At 53.2% G+C, this 20,201-nt stretch overlaps 1 protein-coding gene across 1 annotated transcript in view; it reads right to left on the minus strand.

The window, feature by feature from the left end:
* HPSE (heparanase) overlaps positions 1 to 16,119 on the minus strand; it is a 38,260-nt gene extending 22,141 nt beyond the window's left edge. The window contains 3 exon segments of the mRNA XM_055140024.1: positions 1,403 to 1,528; positions 6,306 to 6,451; positions 15,935 to 16,119. Of these exon segments, the coding sequence (XP_054995999.1) occupies positions 1,403 to 1,528; positions 6,306 to 6,451; positions 15,935 to 16,119 (457 nt within the window).
* Positions 16,120 to 20,201: the final 4,082 nt, after the last annotated feature.

A 20,201-nucleotide genomic window follows, 5' to 3' on the forward strand; every position in this document is an offset into this window, starting at 1 on the left:
GAGGATGAACTCTGACAATTGCTTTTTTTTTTGCTTTTGGGTCACACCCGGTGATACACAGGGATTACTCCTGGCTCTGCACTCAGAAATTACTCCTGGCGGTGCTCAGGGGACCATATGGGATGCTGGGAATTGAACCCGGGTCAGCTGCGCGCAAGGCAAACGCCTACCCGCTGTGCTATCGCCCCTGTCCCTCCTTCATATCTTTCTTTTCTATCATTTGTCTTCTCTAGGGCCTCTCAAGGGTTCTCTCTAGGGTTCCTGCCCAGTGCAGCCACGCTGGGGTGAGCGGGCGGTAGCCTGCAGTGCTGGGCATCAACACTGCAGGGTCTTGCCCACGCCAGCATGGACGAAATTAAAGGATGAATTTTCTGAGTCCTCTGATTACTTTTCCCCTGGTGCAGGGGCTTGTGCAAGGCAAGTGGTCTACAGCGGAGCCACACCCAAGGTACGCAGTGGATCCACGGCTGCCTCAACCTCCTCAATGTTCAGAGCAGACAACAGCCTAGAAAGGAAGCACTTCTAGAACCAATTCCTATTCGACTCTGTTGTAGATAACATTGGTTTGTCCTTTCTGCCTTGCCACAGGGAGCTTAGGTTTATTGGGTTACTCCCATCACAGTGCTCCCATTCCTCTGTGTTTATCTATAACCTCTTTCTTTGGGCTCTGCTTTCCCAACTGGTCAGTCACCTCTATCTCCTAATCAGACTCTGTTAACTTGTAAATATTGCTTTTCTCTTCTCCTTAAGTCCTTTGCATAGTTAATTCATCGCAATGTCCTTTCGTATAGACACAGGAAGACAGTTAATGCTATGCTTTTGTAACTTGGGAGCTAATTGACTCCGAATGATATTCACTCCTGGGCATCTGTTCTATCAATTTAAGTCTCAGTTGCCCTCACTTCCTAGGACTCCAAAGGTAGGGTCCCAACGAGGGACTGGATGGACCCAGGACAAGCTGTGAGCTACCCTGACATCAAAATGGGCCAGGCCAAAGTGCCATAATACTTAACTATAAATTAAGAGCATGGTCATGAACAAATTCTGTCATGATCCAAAAAGTAAAAACTGGATTAAAACCCTGCTAGAGTTAGGAAAGATTAATCTGGCCTGAGCACTGTAGCCTGAGATCTAATGTCCCCAGGAGAGCCATCCTACAAGCTTAATGTATCTCTTACTGGGTACACTCTGTGACGAGTAGGCAAAATCAGTTAAAGAAAAGGAAGTGGGGGGAAACAACACGAAAAAAGGAGTTTGGGGTTCCAGATATCCCATTCACCCTCGACAGCATGTGAGTACGGCGGCACTTTACACAGCCACTGCCGGGCTCACGCGAATCAGGGCAGGTCTGAAAGGGCTCAGGACTGGGGGCTGGACACCGCGGCTGCCGTGCACGTCTTACTTGAGTACGTGGTGGTATTGAACTTCTTCTCGTACTGTTCTCGGAGCAGCAGTAGCTCCTGGGAGGGCCATTCCAGCCGTAACCTCTTCTCCACGTCAGAGGGGAGGACGTGAGATCTGCAAACATCTGCAAATGGACAAGACCGAGAGACTCTAGGTGCCTTAGCTCTTCGTCTGGCTCAAAGAGGATCATCAGGACTCTGGTAAGTGGAAGAAGAAAACACAGGATGATCTCACTCATCTGTGGTTAATAAAATACTGGATGAGGAAATGTACTGCAGTAAGGGGAGAGGTCTAAATCGCCCTTGAGGGCTGGAGCGATAGCACAGCGGGTAGGGCGTTTGCCTTGCACGAAGCTGACCCGGGTTCGAATCCCAGCATCCCATATGGTCCCCTGAGCACGGCCAGGGGTAATGCCTGAGTGCAGAGCCAGGAGTAACCCCTGTGCATCGCCAGGTGTGACCCAAAAAGCAAAAATATAAAATAAAATAAAATAAATTAAAAAAAATCGCCCTTGACCCCAGTGTTTAGAGGAGAGGGACAGAGAAGGAAAGAAATCCGGGGGGAAGAGATCGGGAAGTAGTGGGTGAACAGGCACCAGAGCTTCAGTTATACTGGTGACTTGGGGGAGGGGTGTGACCGTGTACCCAAACACAGGCTCAACAGCACTGAAAACAGATCTCTTCGACCACTGGCACTCTATAGTGTGCCTGTCAAGTTGACAGGGGGGTGGGGGGGGGAGGGGGGAGGGAATCTGGAAACACTGGTGGAGAAAAGTTGACACTGGTGGTGGGATTGGTGTTGAAATATTTTATGCCTGAAGTTCAACTACCAATAACTTTTTTTTTTTTGGCTTTTTGGGCCACATCTGGAGATGCTCAGGGGTCAGCCCTGACTCTGAACTCAGGGATTTCTCCTGGAGGTAGTCAGAGGACCATAAGGGATGCCGGGGATCAAACCCGGGCCAGTGGGTGCAAGGCAACTGCCCTCCCTGCTGTACTCTGCTCCGATCCCAACTACCAGCAACTTTGCAAACAGCAGTTATTTAATATAAAATTTTAAAAGAGACTCTGGTAAGTGGTTTCAGATCGGAGGGCTACACATTCTGTGGCACAGGTCACCTCTGGTGACCCCTGAGCCTCCACCCAAACCTGGGTAGGGCACAGGCTTCCTGAGAAACTCATGCGTGTGCTGGGGACAGAGACGCATGTGGGGTGGAACTGAACAGTTCGGACGGTCCTTCAGACACTGGCGCTTGAGAAGCCCACTGGAGAGCCCACCCTCCGCTCTCTGACGCTTCACTTTCAACACACACAGACTTGTTGCCGTGAACTCCCTTGGCCTCGGGTGCCTTCCTCCGGCCCTCGGGACGGGAGAGCATGTGCTGACTTGTTTTCCCTCCAATCTGGCATCCACACACGCGGCGATCACAACATGTGCTCTTGGAAGCTCCGCCAGTGACATGTCGGGCAGAATGAGCTTCTTTATCACCAGACGCAGACAGGCTGGCTGGCCTGCCAACGACTTCCTCCCTGGGAAGCGGCCCAGGCTGCCTGTCTCTCTGGCGGCCGGGCGCTCATTGATCTCTGTGCTCACAAAGGAAGCCTCAGGGACACGTGGGTCACGCAAGTCCCGTCCCCCTGCCCCGGCTCACGAGGGAGAAATCAATCGGGAGCAGGCCCGCTTCCCGTCTGAACCTATCTGCCCCCTGAGCCCATGTGACTGGTGGGAAAGGGCCAAGTCTGAACACAAATCTGTGATGCCCGGAGCATCCTCCCGCTTCCCCCTCTTCACAGCCGCTGCCGTGTAAACGGCCCAGCCTCAGCTTCCCAGCTGATCTCTGCAGAGACGCCAGGCCAACACAACTCCCAGCGACACGGGGTTGAGGGCTGGAAACTCTGGGGTCTTCTTGGAGAGGGGTGGCAGCCTTCCCCAGGCCCCCAGACTGCGGAAAGCCCGGCAGCCTCGCCCATATCTGCCACGGAAGCTGACTGACTTCTCTGCTCCACAGCTAGTCTTTTTTTTTTTTTCTTTTTGGATCACACCCGGGGGTGCACAGGGGTTACTCCTGGCTCTGCACTCAGGAATTACTCCTGGCAGTGCTCAGGGGACCATATGGGATGCTGGGAATCGAACCCGGGTCGGCCGCATGCAAGGCAAACGCCCTACCCGTTGTGCTATCGCTCCAGCCCCCCACAACTAGTCTTGGAAGAGGTGGCCAGCGGAACTCCGGAGTACACCGTCTTCGGGCTGAAAACTCCAGGGTGCTCTGGGGAGGTGGGTGGGCTCTTCTACGGCTCCTGGGGTTCCTGAAGCATGAGGCTGCTCACGCCTCCGAATTCCACCAAGCTGACAGCCCAGGAGGAGCACAGCAAGCGGGATGGGAAAGTAGCACAGCAGCCCGCTGAGCCCGATAAGCAAAAATCAATCCCACAGAGGCTCAGCGAGCACCAAACAGCACAGTCAGTCCTCGGACAATGACCTGGACACCCCCTCGTGAGACATAACGATTTTCACACACTTTCTTTTACCGAACTATTTTTGACAATTCCACTTACCATTTGGTTGTAACAAGCAAATAAATTTATAAAACAAGTCATCTGGGGCCAGACAAGGAGGCAGGCCTGTGGGGAAGAGCGGGAAACTGGGGGTAGAAGGTGTGTTGGGGTTGGGTGGAATGCCGAGGGTCTGGAAACATGTGTGATGAACAACTTTGTGAACCAAAGTGTTTAAATAAAGTTTTCAAAATAAATTTAAGGGGGCTGGAGCAATAGCACAGCGGGGAGGGTGTTTGCCTTGCACGCGGTCGACCCGGGTTCGATTTCCAGCATCCCATATGGTCCCCTGAGCACCGCCAGGAGTAACCCCTGTGCATCACCAGGTGTGACCCAAAAAGCAAAAATAAATAAAATAAATAAAAATAAAAAAATAAATTATATAAAAATAAAATAAATTACAAAATAAATAAATAAATAAAAATTTAAAAAGAAAAAAAAGCTTTAAAAAGAAATTTAAAAAGGAAAAGAAAAAAAATTGATGGTGTTTGCTTCCGTTACCGATGACGCGCCAACACTTCCCACTGAAGAGACTGAGGCAGGGGGCTGCTGTGCAAGACCCTGAGTTTGACCCCCGTTATCAATGGATGGCCTCCAGGACCCCAGCCCCCAGGCACTGCTGGCTGAGCCCCCCTGGCAGCCCTCAAGAGCCCCCTGGCCTGCACTGCCCAGCAGGCACGGCTCGGAGTGGCCCCGATGAGAAAGTCTTGCATCTCCGTGGGAAAGTGCTCGTCTCCACTCTATCTGCAGGGCAGGCCTGCCCCTCTCGCTGCCTCCTGCTGGAACTGCCCTTCCGCTCACGCCCGGCCACCCTCCGCCTCTCCCTAAGCGTCCTGCCCCGGAGCCGAAGGCTGGCCCTGCTGAGGGCACAGTGACCGCACAGTGACCGTGCAGCGACGGTCAGCACACACCTCTTCTGTGTGTTTCCCTTCCTGGAAGGGGGAGAGGGGGCCAGGAAGCCAGCCCCCTGCTCCCGCCTTTTGTCTCCCGGCTCGGTGGGATCCTTTACTCCCTCATGGATCCTTAGGTGCGAGCAATCACACTTTCCCCTCAGAACGCGCGTGACTGATTCAAGTGAGTTCGAAACGCACGATTTGTCACTGAAAGGTTTTACTCTATAGAAAACAGTAAAGAGGGGCTGGAGCGATAGCACAGCGGGGAGGGCATTTGCCTTGCATGCGGCCGACCCGGGTTTGATTCCCAGTATTCCATATGATTCCCCCGAGCACTGCCAGGAGTAATTCCTAAGTGCAGAGCCAGGACTAAGCCCTGAGCACCACCGGGTATGACCCAAAAAGCAAAAAAAAGAAAATACTAAAGAGATGTCTCCAAAAATAAACAATCGATCCGGAGGTATGGCTCAGTAACAAAGCACATACCATACAAGCACGAGACCTGGGCTCAATCCCAGCACCACACACACACAAACACACACACACACACACAACACTCACAACACGAAGATAGAGCTATCAGATGCCTTCAGATTCTACTCCTAGACATCAACACCACGAACACAAACATACAGTCTCAGTGACCTCGCATGCTGGGGGAAAAGGCAGCTCAAATAGAGAAGGGACCGCCAAGTAAAGGGTGCTAGGAGGGCCCGTTCAGGATGGGAGATGCGGGCTGAAAATAGACTATAGATCGAACATGATGGCCACTTAATACCTCTGATGCAAACCACAACACCCAAGAGGAGAGAGCGAGCAAAAGGGAATGCCCTGCCACAGAGGCGGGGTGGGGTGGGGGGAGGATGGGGTGGGGGTGGTGGAGGGATGGGTACTCAACCATTGTATGACTGAAATGCAAGCACGAAAGTTTGTAAGTCTGTAACTGTACCTCACGGTGATTCACTAATAAAATATTAAAAAAAAAATAACATATAGGCTCAGCTGTATTCACCGCAGGTGAAAAACACTAAGAAATATACAGGCTTGCCTATATCACCACAGTGCTAATTATAATAGTCAAGATCAGGAAGCAACCCAAGTGCCAACAATTGATGTGTGGATCTAGAAATTGTGGTCTGCAGACACATGGAATATGACTCAGCAATGAGGAAAGGTGAACTCTGCATCGTGTACCACACACGGGCGAAACTGCAGGGCATCATGTTAACTGAAATAAGTCAGAGGCCCTGGGACAAGCACAGGCTCATTTCCTCGTCCGTGGTCTAAACTGAAGCCAGGGAGTGCACTGACACACAGAAACAAACCCTTGCATTCTGACTACACCACCAGGTGCCCCGGGCCAGGCAGAGGGCACGGGGCAGGGAGGGGTGGGGACAATAAGCATTATGCTGAGTCAATCAATCTTTTGTTTTCATTGAAGAAAAGAAAGCGTCACCTTGGCTGACTTGAGATTGCCAGTAACTTTTCTCTTCAGAGGTTGGTTCCTTCTCGGGATCAAAAACCAGAAAGTCTGTCTTGGTGCCGCCAAACCTCAGGTATGCCGGGGACAAGCCTCTGGCCAAAGTCCGGAGCCTTAGAGAACTGTTGGGAAGAAAGCAAGAGGCACACGTGACTGCTCCATCCTCAATGCAGTGACACAGGTCTACGCCCTTCTCTCTGGGAACAGTTTTTTTTTTTTTGATTTTTATTTTATTTTATTTTATTTATTTATTTTTTAATTTTTTATTGAGTCACCATGTGGAAAGTTACAAAGTTTTCAGGTTTAAATCTCAGTTATACAATGCTCGAATAGGGGGGGTTAGGGGTGTGGGGGTGGGGTGGAGCTATTCTGGGAACAGTTTTAAGAACCAGCTGCAGAGTCTGCAGAGTGAGGAGTCAAATTTCTCCAAGGGGGCGCCGGTGGGGCTGGTCTCCATCTGAATCTTGCAGATGGCAGATTGCCGCAGGCACGGAAGGGAATTTGGTGCTCTAACTCCTCTGGGAGAACCTGGCAAACTACCGGGAGTTTCCTGCCCACATGGGAGAGCCTCACAAACTCCCCATGGTGTATTCATATGCCAAAACCAGTAACAATGCTGGGGTTCATTCCCCTGACCCTGAAAGAGCCTCCAATGCGGCATCGTTGGGAAGGATGAGTAAAGAGAGGCTGCTAAAATCTCAGGGCTAGGACGAATGGAGACGTTATTGAGACCGCTCGAGAAATTCGACGATCAACGGGATGATGATGATGATGATGATGATGATGATGATGAACTCTGGCAGGAGCTGGTTTGAACCTGACCGGCAGCATAGTGCTTAGGGCTTTCAGAAAACTCAACTTGACAGCGTCGGGGGCTAAGAGCACCTGCCTGCAGCCGATGGTCACAGCCCAACCTGAAGACAGAGTCCGCGTGATTTTTTTTTTTGAGGGGCACACGGGCGATGCTCAGGGCTTCCTCCCAGCTCTGTACTCAGGAACCACCCCTGGCAGTACTCAGGGGACCTTGTGGGGTGCAGGGATGGAGCCCAAATGGGCTGCACGCAAGGCCAGCGTCTGACCCGCCACGGCCAGTCAGGAGGTTGTGACCTCTGGCAAATGCATGTGTGTGTGCCACACTGCAAACCTGGCCAGCACCACAGTCTGACACCCCAGGGGGAAAAGGGTGGGGGTTTGGCTCCACGGGAATGCATATGCTGCAGGCATGAGACCTGGGTTTGATCCCAAGGAAGGAAAGATGGGGGAGAGGAAGAAAAGAAGGAAAAGAATAAAGGAAGGAGGAAGAAAAAGAGAAGAAAGGTCAGAAAAAGAAAGGAGAAATGGAAAAAAAGGAAGGAGAGAGGAGAGAGAAAGAGAGGGACCGTGAGAGAGAGGGAGATGGGAGGGAGAGGGAGGGAGAGAGAGAAGGAGAGAGAGAGAAAAGGAGAGAGAGAGGAAGAGAAAGAGAGGGAAAGAAAGAGAGGGAGAGAGAAAGGGAGAGAGAGGGAGAGAGAAAAGGAGAGAGAGGGGAAGAGAAAGAGAGGGAAAGAAAGGGAGAGAGAGAAAGGGAGAAAGGGAGAGAGAGAAAGGGAGAGAAGGAGAAAGGGAAGAGAGAGGGAGGGAGAGAAAGAGAAAGGGAAAGAGAGAGGGAGAGAGAGAGAGGGAGAGGGAGAGAGGGAGATCTGTCAGGCCCACAGCTTGTGTAATTTCTGGTCATTGCAGCAACATGGACAAGAAAGAAGAAAACGGAAGGGGAATTTTTTAAAATGTTTCTTAAAACCTCATAACCTTTTAAAAAAAATCAATGAATTTTTACAAAGCTGTTCATGATTGGGTTTCAGCCCTACAGTGCTCCATCACCCACCCTTCCACCCGTGCACATTTCCCAGCACCAGCGTCCAAGGTTCCCTCCCATCCCCCCCATAACCTTCTATAACGGATAAAAGAGGTAAGAAAGTAAAAACCATAGGCAAGGTTATACCGTTTCTCTGAAAAATAGATTATCTCCAATACTCTGACTCCAGAGAAGTTTATAAATGATTGAAGATTGGGCCAGTCCAGGTTCAACCCCAACTCCGTGTGGTCCCCTGAGCACTGCCCGGGGTCACCCCTGAGAACAGAGTCAGGAATAGCCCCTGAGCATCACTGGGCACTGCTCAAAAAACCAAAAACTTAGAATTCCTCCTGCCCTCCATAATCTCCCTCTTAAGGAAAACCTTTTCAGATGTAAGCCACATAACAGAACTGTAGACAATTCTAATTCCTTGGATCTGAGGAATTCTAAATGCACGTCTGCCCAGGCCCAGGCGCTCCTGACAATGCCCGTTGTGTGCTCAGAATAGCACTAAATGTTTCGGACTGGAATTCGAGAGATTCACAGATTCCTCTCTCCCGGGAAGATGGAGACGTCATGGATCAAAGCAAACGCATGCGGGAGGGGAGCTGATGCGGGCGGTGGGGTCCGTGCCAGGACACTGTATGCCTAAAGCTCAACTAGCACCAACTTCTGTAAATCGTGGTTCTTTAACAGTTAATTTTAAAAGATCAAGCAAAAGAAATGAAATGAGTCAGAGGGATCGACATAGAATGATCGTAGTCATCTGTGGGATATAAAAAAACCCACAAAGTATGAGACTAATACCCAAAGACAGACAAACGAGGGTCAGGAGGACGGGGCCACCCTGGGAAGTTTGCCACAAGTGGGGGGCGTGGGGGGAGGGCAGCGAGGGCAGAGAAGGGACCACTGTGACAGCAATAGTTAGAAATGATCCGTCTTGGGGGCTGGAGCAATAGCACAGCGGGGAGGGCGTTTGCCTTGCACGCAGCCGACCCGGGTTCAATTCCCAGCATCCCATATGGTCCTCTGAGCACCGCCAGGGGTAATTCCTGAGTGCAGAGCCAGGAGCGACCCCAGTGCATTGCTGGGTGTGTCCCAAAAAGCAAAAAAAAAAAAGAAATGATCCGTCTGGGCAAGACTGAGTGCTGAAGGGAGGTGAAGGGATAGACGTGATGCCCTTCCAGTGCTGAATTGCAAACCACAATGCCTAAAAGGAAAGAGGAAAAAGAGAAAGAGAGGGAGAGGAGAGAGAGACAGAGAGAGAGAGAGAGAGGTGTCTGCCATAGGGGCAGGCTTGGGGAGCTGCGGGGGGCAGGAGGGAAACTGGGTTCACTGGTGGTGGGAAATGCACACTGGTGAAGGGTCGGGTGTAGGAACACCGTATGACTGAAACCCCATCATGAACAACTTTACAACTGTGTGTCTCAAGATAATTCAATTAAAACAGTAGGGGTGGAGGAGCAAGAAAACAGAAGACCTGGTGGAGGGACACGCGCTCTCCATGCCTAAAATCACACAGCTGGCCACCGTGCCCTCATTCAAGTCATCAAACCAAAGCTAGGGCCGCAGTGCAACGAGTGAGGCAGTTCCTTGCACGAGGCCAAGACAGGTTTGATCTCTGGTACCGAATATGGTTCCCAGAGCACTGCCAGGAGTGATCCCCGAGCACAGAGCCAGGAGTGAGCCCCGAGCACCGCGGGGTGTAGCCTCTGCCCACCCCAAGAAAAACAGAAGAAAGAGAAGAAATAACAGAGCTTGTGTTTGGTCAATGTTGGGGCGGGCGTCACTCCGGAGAGAAGCTGGGAAGGTAACAACCAGATGCCAAGGAGCGGAAGGGCGGGGCCCCTGTGGACTCAGGGAACCGGCCTCGGTGCGGGATGCAGTGGGAGGTGAGCAGAGCGTCTGCAGCCGTGGGACACTGCTCTCTGCGCCCCGCGGCTCAACGACCCAGACCCACCCAGGACATGGGTGGCTGAAGGCACTTGCGGTCAGCCTGGGTCCACCCCGGCTCCCCATACGGTCCCCCGAGCACCACAGGAGTGAGCCCTGAGTACTGCTGGGTGTGGCCCAAAGCCCAAAGAAGGAATGAAAAGGGTCAGTGTCTAGTCTCTGCTCCCGGATTCCCAGGGAACCCCCTTCGCAGGCACCGCGTCCCTCTCTTGCCTTCCGTGCGTCTAAGGACAGAGGGACCTGCATCTGGTGCGAGCCTGTAGGCAGGGGTGGGGAGGAGGGTTGGGGGAAAAGGGCTGGGGGAGGAGGGCTGAGGGAGGAGGGCTGGGGAGGAGGGCTGAGGGAGGAGGGCTGGGGAGGAGGGCTGAGGGAGGAGGGCTGGGGGAGGAGAGTTGGGGGAGGAGGGCTGGGGAGGAGGGCTGGGGGAGGAGGGCTGCAGGCCGCAGGCACCCGGGAACAGCTGAGTGGCTCCGTCCCATGAGGGCACCCTCCCTGCCTGCCCCTGCTGGTTTGTTCCCACCACTCAACACTCTCTGAAACGACTCCCTTAGTGCTCACTTTCCTTGTGGGGGAGGGGCTGGGAGTTGGGGGCCACACCCAGTGGGGCGCTGGGCTTACACCTGGCTCTGGGGGCCCCACAGGGTGCTGGGGTTGAACTGGGTTGGCCACAGTCAAGGCAGGTGCCTTATCTCTCTGGCTCTGGCTTTTTTGTGTGTGTGTGGGGGGGGGGGGTCGCTCAGGGGTTACTCCTGGCTCTGCACTCAGGAATTACCCCTGGTGGTGCTCAGGGGACCATATGGGATGCTGGGAATCGAACCCGGGTTGGCTGTGTGCAAGGCAAACGCCCTCCCCGCTGTGCTATCGCTCCGGCCCCTGGTTCTGGCTTCTTGGTTCGGACTCAGTGAAAGCCGAAAGGCAGGTCTGTCTAATCAGACTACCTCCTAGACAGATAAGCACCTAGATAAATACCTGCCTCGCTGTTGGTGCTTAATAAATATTTGCTAAGTCTATTTGAACAACAGAGCCCAGCGGCTGCAAGGGCAAGGGAGGGCAAAGACTGTTTTCTGGCAGAATGAAAAGGCAGCGCGGTTGCGAGGACAATCCCATGTTTGTTTCAAAGCGCTGGGATTAAGGACGCGGCTTTGTCGTCTTCTGCGCAATGGAACGTTTGCGTGTTGTAAAAACACAACGCTGTTGCCCTCCCAGGACAAAACCAGCTTAAAACAGCTGTAAAACATGTCAAACCCCACAGGTGACCAAAGGCACAGAATTCAATAATCATATACGGGAACAGGAAAGGAAAAATAAAATCCATCAGCCAAGGACATGAACACGACAAACTTAAAGGCAGCTGTGACAGTCTGTTTCCATAACAGTCCTGGGGGAATGATGCTGTCACTGTCACTGTCATCCCACCCGCTGCTCATTGATTCGCTCGAGTGGGTACCAGTAACGTTTCCATTGTGAGACTTGTTACTGGTTTTTTTTTTTTGCATATTGAATACGCCTGCAGATATTTTTGTTTTACATTTGACATAAAAATGAGCTGAGCTCAGGTCCGACCCCAGGGCAGAATGTGCCGGCCGGCGTGTCTGGGCCGGTGCTGGCTGACAGAGCCGATTGTTGAGATACGAGGAATTCTGCGGACTGGCCATAACTCTGAGAATGCATCCCACAGAGGGTCGGGAAAGGGCACAGCCTCACTCCCCTCCCCCAGAGGGCCATCTGTCTAGGTCAGAAGTTGCCGTGACGGGGAGCCAGTCAAGCTAGGCAAGGGACAAGAGCACGCAGGAGACGGGACAAAGCGAATGGGGGGGATGGGCCTGGCTCAGATATTGTGAAGAATAAAAATATTTAATAATCACTGTAGTCACTGTCATTCTGTTGCTCACCGATTTGCTCGAGTGGGCACGAGTGACGTCTCCATTGTGTGTGAGACTTGCTGTTACTGGTTTTGGCATATCGAATACGCCACGGGGAGCTTGCCAGGCTCTACCATGCGGACGAGATACTCTCAATAGCTTGCCGGGCTCTCCGAGAGAGGCGGAGGAATCGAACGCGGGTCGGCCAGCATGCAAGGCAAATGCCCTACCCGCTGTACTAAATTAAATTAAAACTAAACTAAATCAAATTAAACTAAAACTAAATTAAAAAAAAAACTCAGGCCGGAGCGATAGTACAGTGGGGAGGGTTGTTGCCTTCTCACACGGCCAACCCGGGTTCAATCCCTGGCGTCCCTTCTGGCCCACTGAGCACATCCGCAGTGATCCTGAGTGCAGAGCCAGAAGTAAATTGCCCAAATACCAATCAATCAGTCAATCAATCAATCAATCAATCAATAAATAAATACGTTTAGGGCCGGAGAGATGGTACAGCAGGCAGGGCACTTGCCTTGCACACGGCTGACCCGGGTTCGATTCTCAGCACGCCACCGGAGCCCCAGAGTCCCGCTGGAGTGATTCCTGGGAGGCGAGCGAGGAGTGAATTCTGAGCCCTGGCGGGTGTGGCCCCAAACAGACCAAAGCAAACTGAACAATGACCTGACTTGGGCAGGGCAGGAGGCGGCTGTACCAGTTCCTTTCATTTTCCCTTCTTGCTTTCCTTCTCCTCTCTCAGCTCAAGCCGCCTTTGCCCACCTGGACCTCGGCGGAGCTAGGATGCAGTAAGGCCCGTCTCACCCTCACCCGGGAGCCGCCAGCACAGGGGGACCGAGACCCTGGAGCTAAGGCTCATGAGTCAGCGTCAAGGGCTTCTAGAAAGTGCCTGGAGATGCCTGGGGGACAGAGTGATGTTCTGTGAGCAAACACGCAAACACGCGAACACTGTCTCTGAGCAGGTGTGGCTTCAGAGGAGGTGGAGGGGCTGGGGAGAAGGACAGCAGGCAGGGCCTCCGCCTCGCACCCGGCCAGCCCAGGTTCGACCCCTGCCATCCCACATGGCCGGGGGTAATTCCCGGGGGCAGAGCCAAGAGTCACCCCTGAAAAGGAAACCTGGTGGCCAGAGCTGGGCCTGCAGAGTTCCAGATGCGTGGATTAAAGGACTCGTTTCAAGGCACACGGCCAGCTGGGCCAGGGCCAATGCGCTTGCCCTGAACATGGCTGACAGTTCCCCGGGTGCTGCTGGGAGGGATTCCTGAGCACAGTTCCAAGGAGCTTCCAAGCACTGCCCGGATGTTCCAAATCCCAAAATGGGAGTCACTTAATCGTCTGTTCTCAGCAAGGCATCGCCCAAGGCAGGGAGGCTCAGGCGCTAGCCGGTCCCTTTCACTCGGCTTCCTAACCGGGAATTCTCTCTTTCCTGCCATGAGGAGTTACACACACACACACACCCCGGTGCGCAGGTGGGGCGGAGGCAAGAGGGAAACTGGGAACATTTGTGGTAGGAAATGCACACTGGTGTAGGGATGGGTGCTGGAACATTATGTGCCTGAAACCCAATCATGAACAAACTTTGTAACTGTGATTCTCACTACAATTCAATTAAAAGAATAATTTTAAAAAATAAGTACATTATTGGGCTGGAGCAATAGCACAGCGGTTGGAAGTCGTTAGCCTTTCACGCGGCCAACCCGAGTTCGATTCGTCTGCCCCTCTCGGAGAGCCCGGCAAGCTACCAAGAGTATGGAGCCCGCAAGGCAGAGCCTGGCAAACTACCCGTGCGTATTGGATATGCCAAAAACAGTAACAATAAGTCTCTCAATGAGAGACGTTACTGGTGCCCGCTGGAACAAATCGATGAGCAACGGGATGACAGTGACAGTGAAGTGCATTATTACTAAAAAATTAAATAAAATAAAACGCACACACATACAGAAACTGATAGTTGATGCCATTTCCCAGGATGCAACAATTTATTTAAACATTTTTCTGTGTCAAAACCGGAGCGCTAAACAGTGTCTATTTTTCTTTTTCTTTTTTTGGCTTTTGGGGTCACACCTGGTGATGCTCGGGGGTTATTCCTGGCTCTGCACGCAGGAATTATTCCTGACAGTGCCTGGGGGGCTATATGGGATGTTGGGAATCGAACCTGGGTCAGCCGCGTGTATTTCTTCTCTCGTCAGACCTACGTAACCATCCTATATAAGGGTTTTTCAGGCTTCATTCCCTAGAAGAGGACACCGAGGCGCAGGACTGCCACAAGCCTGTCAAAGCCAAGCGGCTCAGCTTGGGCCGAGCTGGGACTCCGGACAGGGCGGCCCGGTACCCACATCTCTTCCGCCTCCAGCCCCCTGCTCGGACCCGCAGACTCGGGCTGGGAAATGAGCCGTGGCGTTAGCGTTTGGCCTCTACAAAGACGTCCTGGAGGTGTCTGGCAAGCCCCAGCTGTGCAGGTCACTGGGGTGTGGCGTCTCCGATCAGAAGCACCTGGGGCCCTGCACCTCCCCTGCTCCCCAGGTTGGGGTCAGCCCGCAGGGACCCGGGGACCCCGTGACCCTGCACCAGATTCCAGCATCCTGACGTGCAGCTTCTTGTTTTCTTAACGTTCTGGGAGTCACTGCAAGTTTGAAATTCCTATCAGGGTCTCTCCTCTCCTCTCTGCCACAGTGCTCAGGGCTCACTCCCGGGGTGCGGGAGGGTGGGGGATACGTGGGGTGGGATGTCTCAGCAGGCGAGGCAAGCACCTCAACCTCTGAGCTGTCCAACTCTAACGGTTAGCTTTTTTTTTTTTCTTTTTGAGGAGTTTTGTTTGGCTTTTGGATCACACCCAGCCATCTCAGGGGTTCCTCGTGGCTCGACACCCAGTAATTACCCCTGGCGGTGCTCACGGGACCAGATGGGACGCGCTCCGGTGGAACGCGGGTTGGCCGTGTGCAAGACCAGCTCTACCTGCTGTACTACCACTCCTTGCTTTTAGTTTTAATTGGGTAATATAAGAGCAGTCAATTTTACTATGAGCCTAAACCAGCTCTTAAGCTATACTGAGCTAAAAAGTAATCCTAAGTCATAGAACTGACACTATTCTACAGCCACGCGCCAATGCTCACTCTCCTGAGGTCTTTCCCAGGGAACTTGAGAAAATCACCATGATCTTGGGCCTGGAGAGACAGTACAGCGGGCAGGCTGTCAGGGTTCCAGGCACGCTGTGTCCTCACGGTCCCTTCATCCACCAGGGAGCACAAAGCCAGGAATAAGTCCTGAGCACCCCAGGTGTGCCTCAAAATCAAATCACACACACACACACACACACACACACACACACACACACACACACACGAAGAAAGAAAGAAAAATCTTCCCAATAGAATCGAAGTGGGAAGACTGGTTCAAATCTTCCGGTGCCACAAATCCCAGCGCTCGGGGACCTTGCTCCCGCCAGCGGCTCGGGAAGTCCCGGGAAACTCTCAAGGAAATGTCCCGGAGACGCCTGATCTCATAACACTCAGACACAGTGCTGAATGGAGAGGGAGCCAGGGGACGAGGGAGCAAGAAGGAGAGAGAGAGTCAGAGAGAGGCAGACAGAGACAGAGAGAGACAGAGAGAGAGAGGAGAGAGGCAGAGAAAGACAGAGAGTGAGAGACACAGACAGAGACAGAGAGTGAGAGACAGAGAGGAGAGAGGCAGAGAAAGACAGACAGAGACACAGAGAGAGACAGACAGAGATGAGAGTGAGAGGCAGAGAGACAGAGGCAGAGAGACACAGAAAGAGAGAGGCAGAGCCAGAGAGGCAGAGGCTGAGAGAGGCAGTGACAGAGACAGAGAGAGGCAGAGACAGAGAGAGGCAGAGACAGAGACAGAGAGAGGCAGAGACAGAGACAGAGAGAGGCAGAGGCAGAGGCAGAGACCGAGAGAGGCAGAGGGCGCCGGTGCCCGGCCTCGCTTACCCCAGGAAGGTGAGGAACTTGGGGTGCGTGGCCAGGTTGGCGTCCAGGGTGACGGACAGGAGGGCGGGGCTGGCCCGGCGCAGCGGCCGCGCGGTGTCCAGGTGCAGGCGCACCGCGTCCCGGGCCCGGGCGCCCAGCAGCGCGGGCAGCAGCAGCGGCAGCAGCAGGAGCGGCGGCGGCGGCATCGCGGCCCCACCTGGCGGCCCGGACCCGGCCCGGCCCCGGCCAGGCCCGGCAGGGTCCGCCCCGGCCCGCCCCCGCGCGCCCCGCCCCGCACACCCACTTCCCCGCCCGCGCCCCCACCCCGCGCCCGGCACGGCGGCGGCCCCAGCACCGGGCCCCCTCCCGCGGGTCCAGCCGGGCGAGCATCGCCACCCGCCCCGCCGGGCACCCACGTCGGCCTCGGGACTCGGACCCGCGCCAGAGCGGCGTCTCCCTGCTGCCGGGTCCACTCAGCGGGCCAGGGGCCACCCTGGCACGCGGGGCGCGGAGCCCTCTGCAGGCTCGGGGTAGAATCGTCCCTCGCGTCGGGGACTTGGCCCAACTTTCCTGCCCACCGAGGCAGAACAGGCGACGGGATGGGGCCGGGCACGGGACCGCGCGGAGGGCGCTGGGGGTGATTCGCGCGTGCAGAGCCAGGAGGCACCCCTGCGCGTCGCCGGGCGCGCCTCCTCCTCTCCCCCCCACCCCCAAAGAAGGCGCACTTAGGTGCACTTTACTCAAGAGTGTAAGAGTATCTTCCCTGTATTCTCTCCTAGGCCAGCAACCCCTCTGTGAAGTGCCCGCTACCCTTGTTTTACAACCCAATTCTGCAACAGAAACGCACCCCAGGGTGGTTAATTGGCGGATAAAGGTAGCGACACCAGGCCAGGCCGGTGGCAGTGTCAGTCAGCTAAGGCAGAACAAATCTTCTCCCAAGAAGCCTTCCGTGAACCTTCTCCGGGCGCGGGGGTTCCTGCTGGTGCATTCTCATCGCAGGGAACTTGCTAGAACTCAGCGTGGTCGGCCCTGTGACCGGGGCTCCGCATCGCCCTCACATGCTCCACCGTGGATTCCGTGGCAGCAAAGTGGTGGTGGTTCTTGCCTACGGTGTCGGTGGAGCCAACTCAGAAGTCACCTAGTGGACATTTGCTCAGTAACCAGGGGACACTAATAACAGTTGCAGAGAGCTAGTGCAGGGGCAAGGCGCTTGCCTTGCACATGCCAACTCTGCTTCCGTCCCTGGCACCCCACAGGGTCCCCTGAGCGTGCTACGAGTGACCCCTGACCCGCTCTGCATTTTGGGGCTATATTCGGTGCTGGGGATGGGACGGAGGCATCCTGGCCACTATCCCATCTCTCCCGGCCGCACAGCCCTCCCTGCATCCACCGCTCACACAGGCCTCAGGTCTTTGCTGTTGTTGGGTGAAGTCCATACTGATTTACTGGGAGCATTCGTGTCATTTGAAAAGTGCATCGGTGCAAGTTTCCTGTTCGTGGGTTCCTGTGACCTCCGGAGCAGTGGACAGCCAGCGTGGGCAGTCCTCACGTGAGTTCCTAATTCGGAAACTGGGAGAACATCAGGGAGGAAGTGAGAAAACAAAGCTTGCAGGAGGGACAATTTGTGGGCTGAGATGAAACAATTTTCTAGCTCCTGGGTCTAAGTTGCTTTGGTTGACAATGTCCAGGTGACACAGGAGGGAGGAATAGGGGAGACGGCAATAGGGAGTGTCGTAGCTGAGACACGTTGCAATTAGACACCTTGTTTTAATCATATTTGCCAAGTATGAAGACAGTATTCTTTTTTTTCTTTATGAGCCACACCCAGCAGTGCTCAGGGCTTATTCCTGACTCTATGCTCAGGGATCACTCTTGGCTGGCTCTGGAGACCATATGGGGTACTGGGAATTGAACCTGGGTCAGCCGTGTGCAAGTCAAACGCCTTACCTGCTGTCCTAGCGCTCAGGCCTCGGAATAGAATAACTACAAACTAGCAGTGGTCCTCCAAACCATTCCTGTTCCAAAGTAAGAAGGGACAGGTCTTGACTCATACTGCAAAACGATACCTGAACGATGGCGCCTCAATACTGCCCATTTCTTACAACCTAAAGAAAAATATACATAAGAAAATGAACTGTTTGCAACTTAAAAAAGTCATCTAGGGGGCTGGAGCAATAGTATAGCGGGGAGGGTGTTTGCCTTGCACGCGGCCGACCGGGGTCTGATTCCCAGCATCCCATATGGTCCCCTGAGCACTGCCAGGAGTAATTCCTGAGTGCAGAGCCAGGAGTAACCCCCGTGCATCGCCGGGTGTGACCCAAAAAGCAAAGCAAAAAAAAAGGTCATCTAGGATTTTGGGAGCTCCCACAATGGAATGCTGATTCCAGACATTTATAGAGCCTCAGGGAGTCCTCAAAAGCAGTTCTCAGGAGGCCCAGTGCTCACTGCCAGTGATAGTTCAGTTGTGTGGACTGGTCAGTTTGGTACTTGGGCCCTGGGATGCTGGAGGCTCTCAGGCTTACCAGGACCATACCTGTGGCTGCAGTGGGCACGCGCCTGGCATACCCAGGGCATGCACTCCCGCCTTTGAGATGTCTCCTCAGCCCACACCTATTTTGGTAACAAGCTCTGGCCTACATGCATCTTAGAACCCTTTGGCGGTGTACTGGTTTTATAGCTGGGAAAGGGTGTGGGATCTGGTGTGGAATCATTTCCAGCCTCCCTCAGCTCTACAGGTAAGTGATCCTCAACTTCCTCATCTGTAAAGTGTGTGTGTGTGTGTGGGAAATCCATATATCCTATTGCTAACCTTAAGCCTAAGCCTAAGCCTAGCCCTAACCCTAACCCTAACCCTAGCGCTAACCCTAAACCTAACCCTAGCAATAACCCTAACCCTAACCCTAACCCTAGCCCTAACCCTAACCCTAGCCCTAGCCCTAGCCCTAACCCTAACCCTAACCCTAACCCTAACCCTAGCCCTAACCCTGCCTGTGCCCAGCTGAGTCTCCATTTACATCTCTGATGCTCAGTCCCAGAGGGAATCTGTGTTTTCTTCTGTGTATTTTATTATTTGGGATCTGATGCCCATGTCTTTTTTTTTCCTTTCAAAACAGAAAATACTTTGCTTTATTTTAACACTATATTTTAATATCCTTATTTTTGATGTATCTTGAGTTCATTTTGTGTGGTGTTAAACAGTGATCTTTCCCCCAGACTGTTTGTTGGAGAGTTTCCTGCCCATGGGGAACGGTCTCTGAGCATCACTCAGCCTCATCCCCCCCAAATGCATGCGGGTGCTGGGGGTGCCCAGAAGTACTCTGAGATATTTGCTTGGTTTCTGTTTTTTCACTTTTTCTCCCCTCTGTTTTGGGGGCCCCACCTGGCACTGCTCAGGGCTTACTCCTGACTGTGCTCATTAAAGGTCCCTGCTGACAGTGCTCGACGGACCTAGATGCATGCAAGGCCTTAATCTTTTTTTTTTTTTTTCTTTTTAGGTCACACCTGACAATGAACAGGGGCTACTCCTGGCTCATGCACTCAGGAATTACCCCTGGCTCTGCTCAGGGGACCATATGGGATGCTGGGAATCGAACCCGGGTCAGTCGCGTGCAAGGCATATGCCCTGCAAGCTGTGCTATCGCTCCAGCCCCAAGGCCTTAATCTCTGTCTCTCTCCGCAGCTCGCTTCCTTGCGACTTTACGTGGAGGTGCTGTCCTTCTGGCTTGCTAGACTTCAGCTTCTCTGAGAACGTGGGAAGGTTCTGAGTGTTCAAGCAGCACTCAGGAGGAAGGCACAGATGTTGAAAGTGTCGAGTGGAGTGTTGAAAGGCATCGGCTCCACCCAGATCCTTCTGGAGGTGAGTGTTGACCCTGGAGCACTTGTAAAGAGTCATGCTCTCAAAGCTGTCATTAACTACTTAAAAGTTTAGCAAATACTTTACTTTTGAATAACTTGAACACTTTTTAAATGAACTTTATCCATGATCTATAGCAATCCCCACATTTTATTGTCTTTTTCTTTCTTTCTTCTTTCTTATTTTTTTTTCTTTTTGGGTCACATCCAGCAATGCTCAGGGGTTATGCCTGGCAGTGCTTGGGGGACCACATGGGACGCCAGGGATCGAACCTAGGTTGGCCGAATACTAGGCAAACGCCCTCCCCACTGTACTATCACTCTGGCCTTCTTTCCCTTCCTTCCTTCCTTCCTACCTTCCTTCCTTCCTTCCTTCCTTCCTTCCTTCCTTCCTTCCTTCCTTCCTTCCTTCCTTCCTTCCTTCTTCTTTCCTTTT

The sequence above is a fragment of the Sorex araneus genome, chromosome 5 (assembly GCF_027595985.1).
Source record: "Sorex araneus isolate mSorAra2 chromosome 5, mSorAra2.pri, whole genome shotgun sequence".
In the NCBI taxonomy this organism is placed as follows: domain Eukaryota; kingdom Metazoa; phylum Chordata; class Mammalia; order Eulipotyphla; family Soricidae; genus Sorex; species Sorex araneus.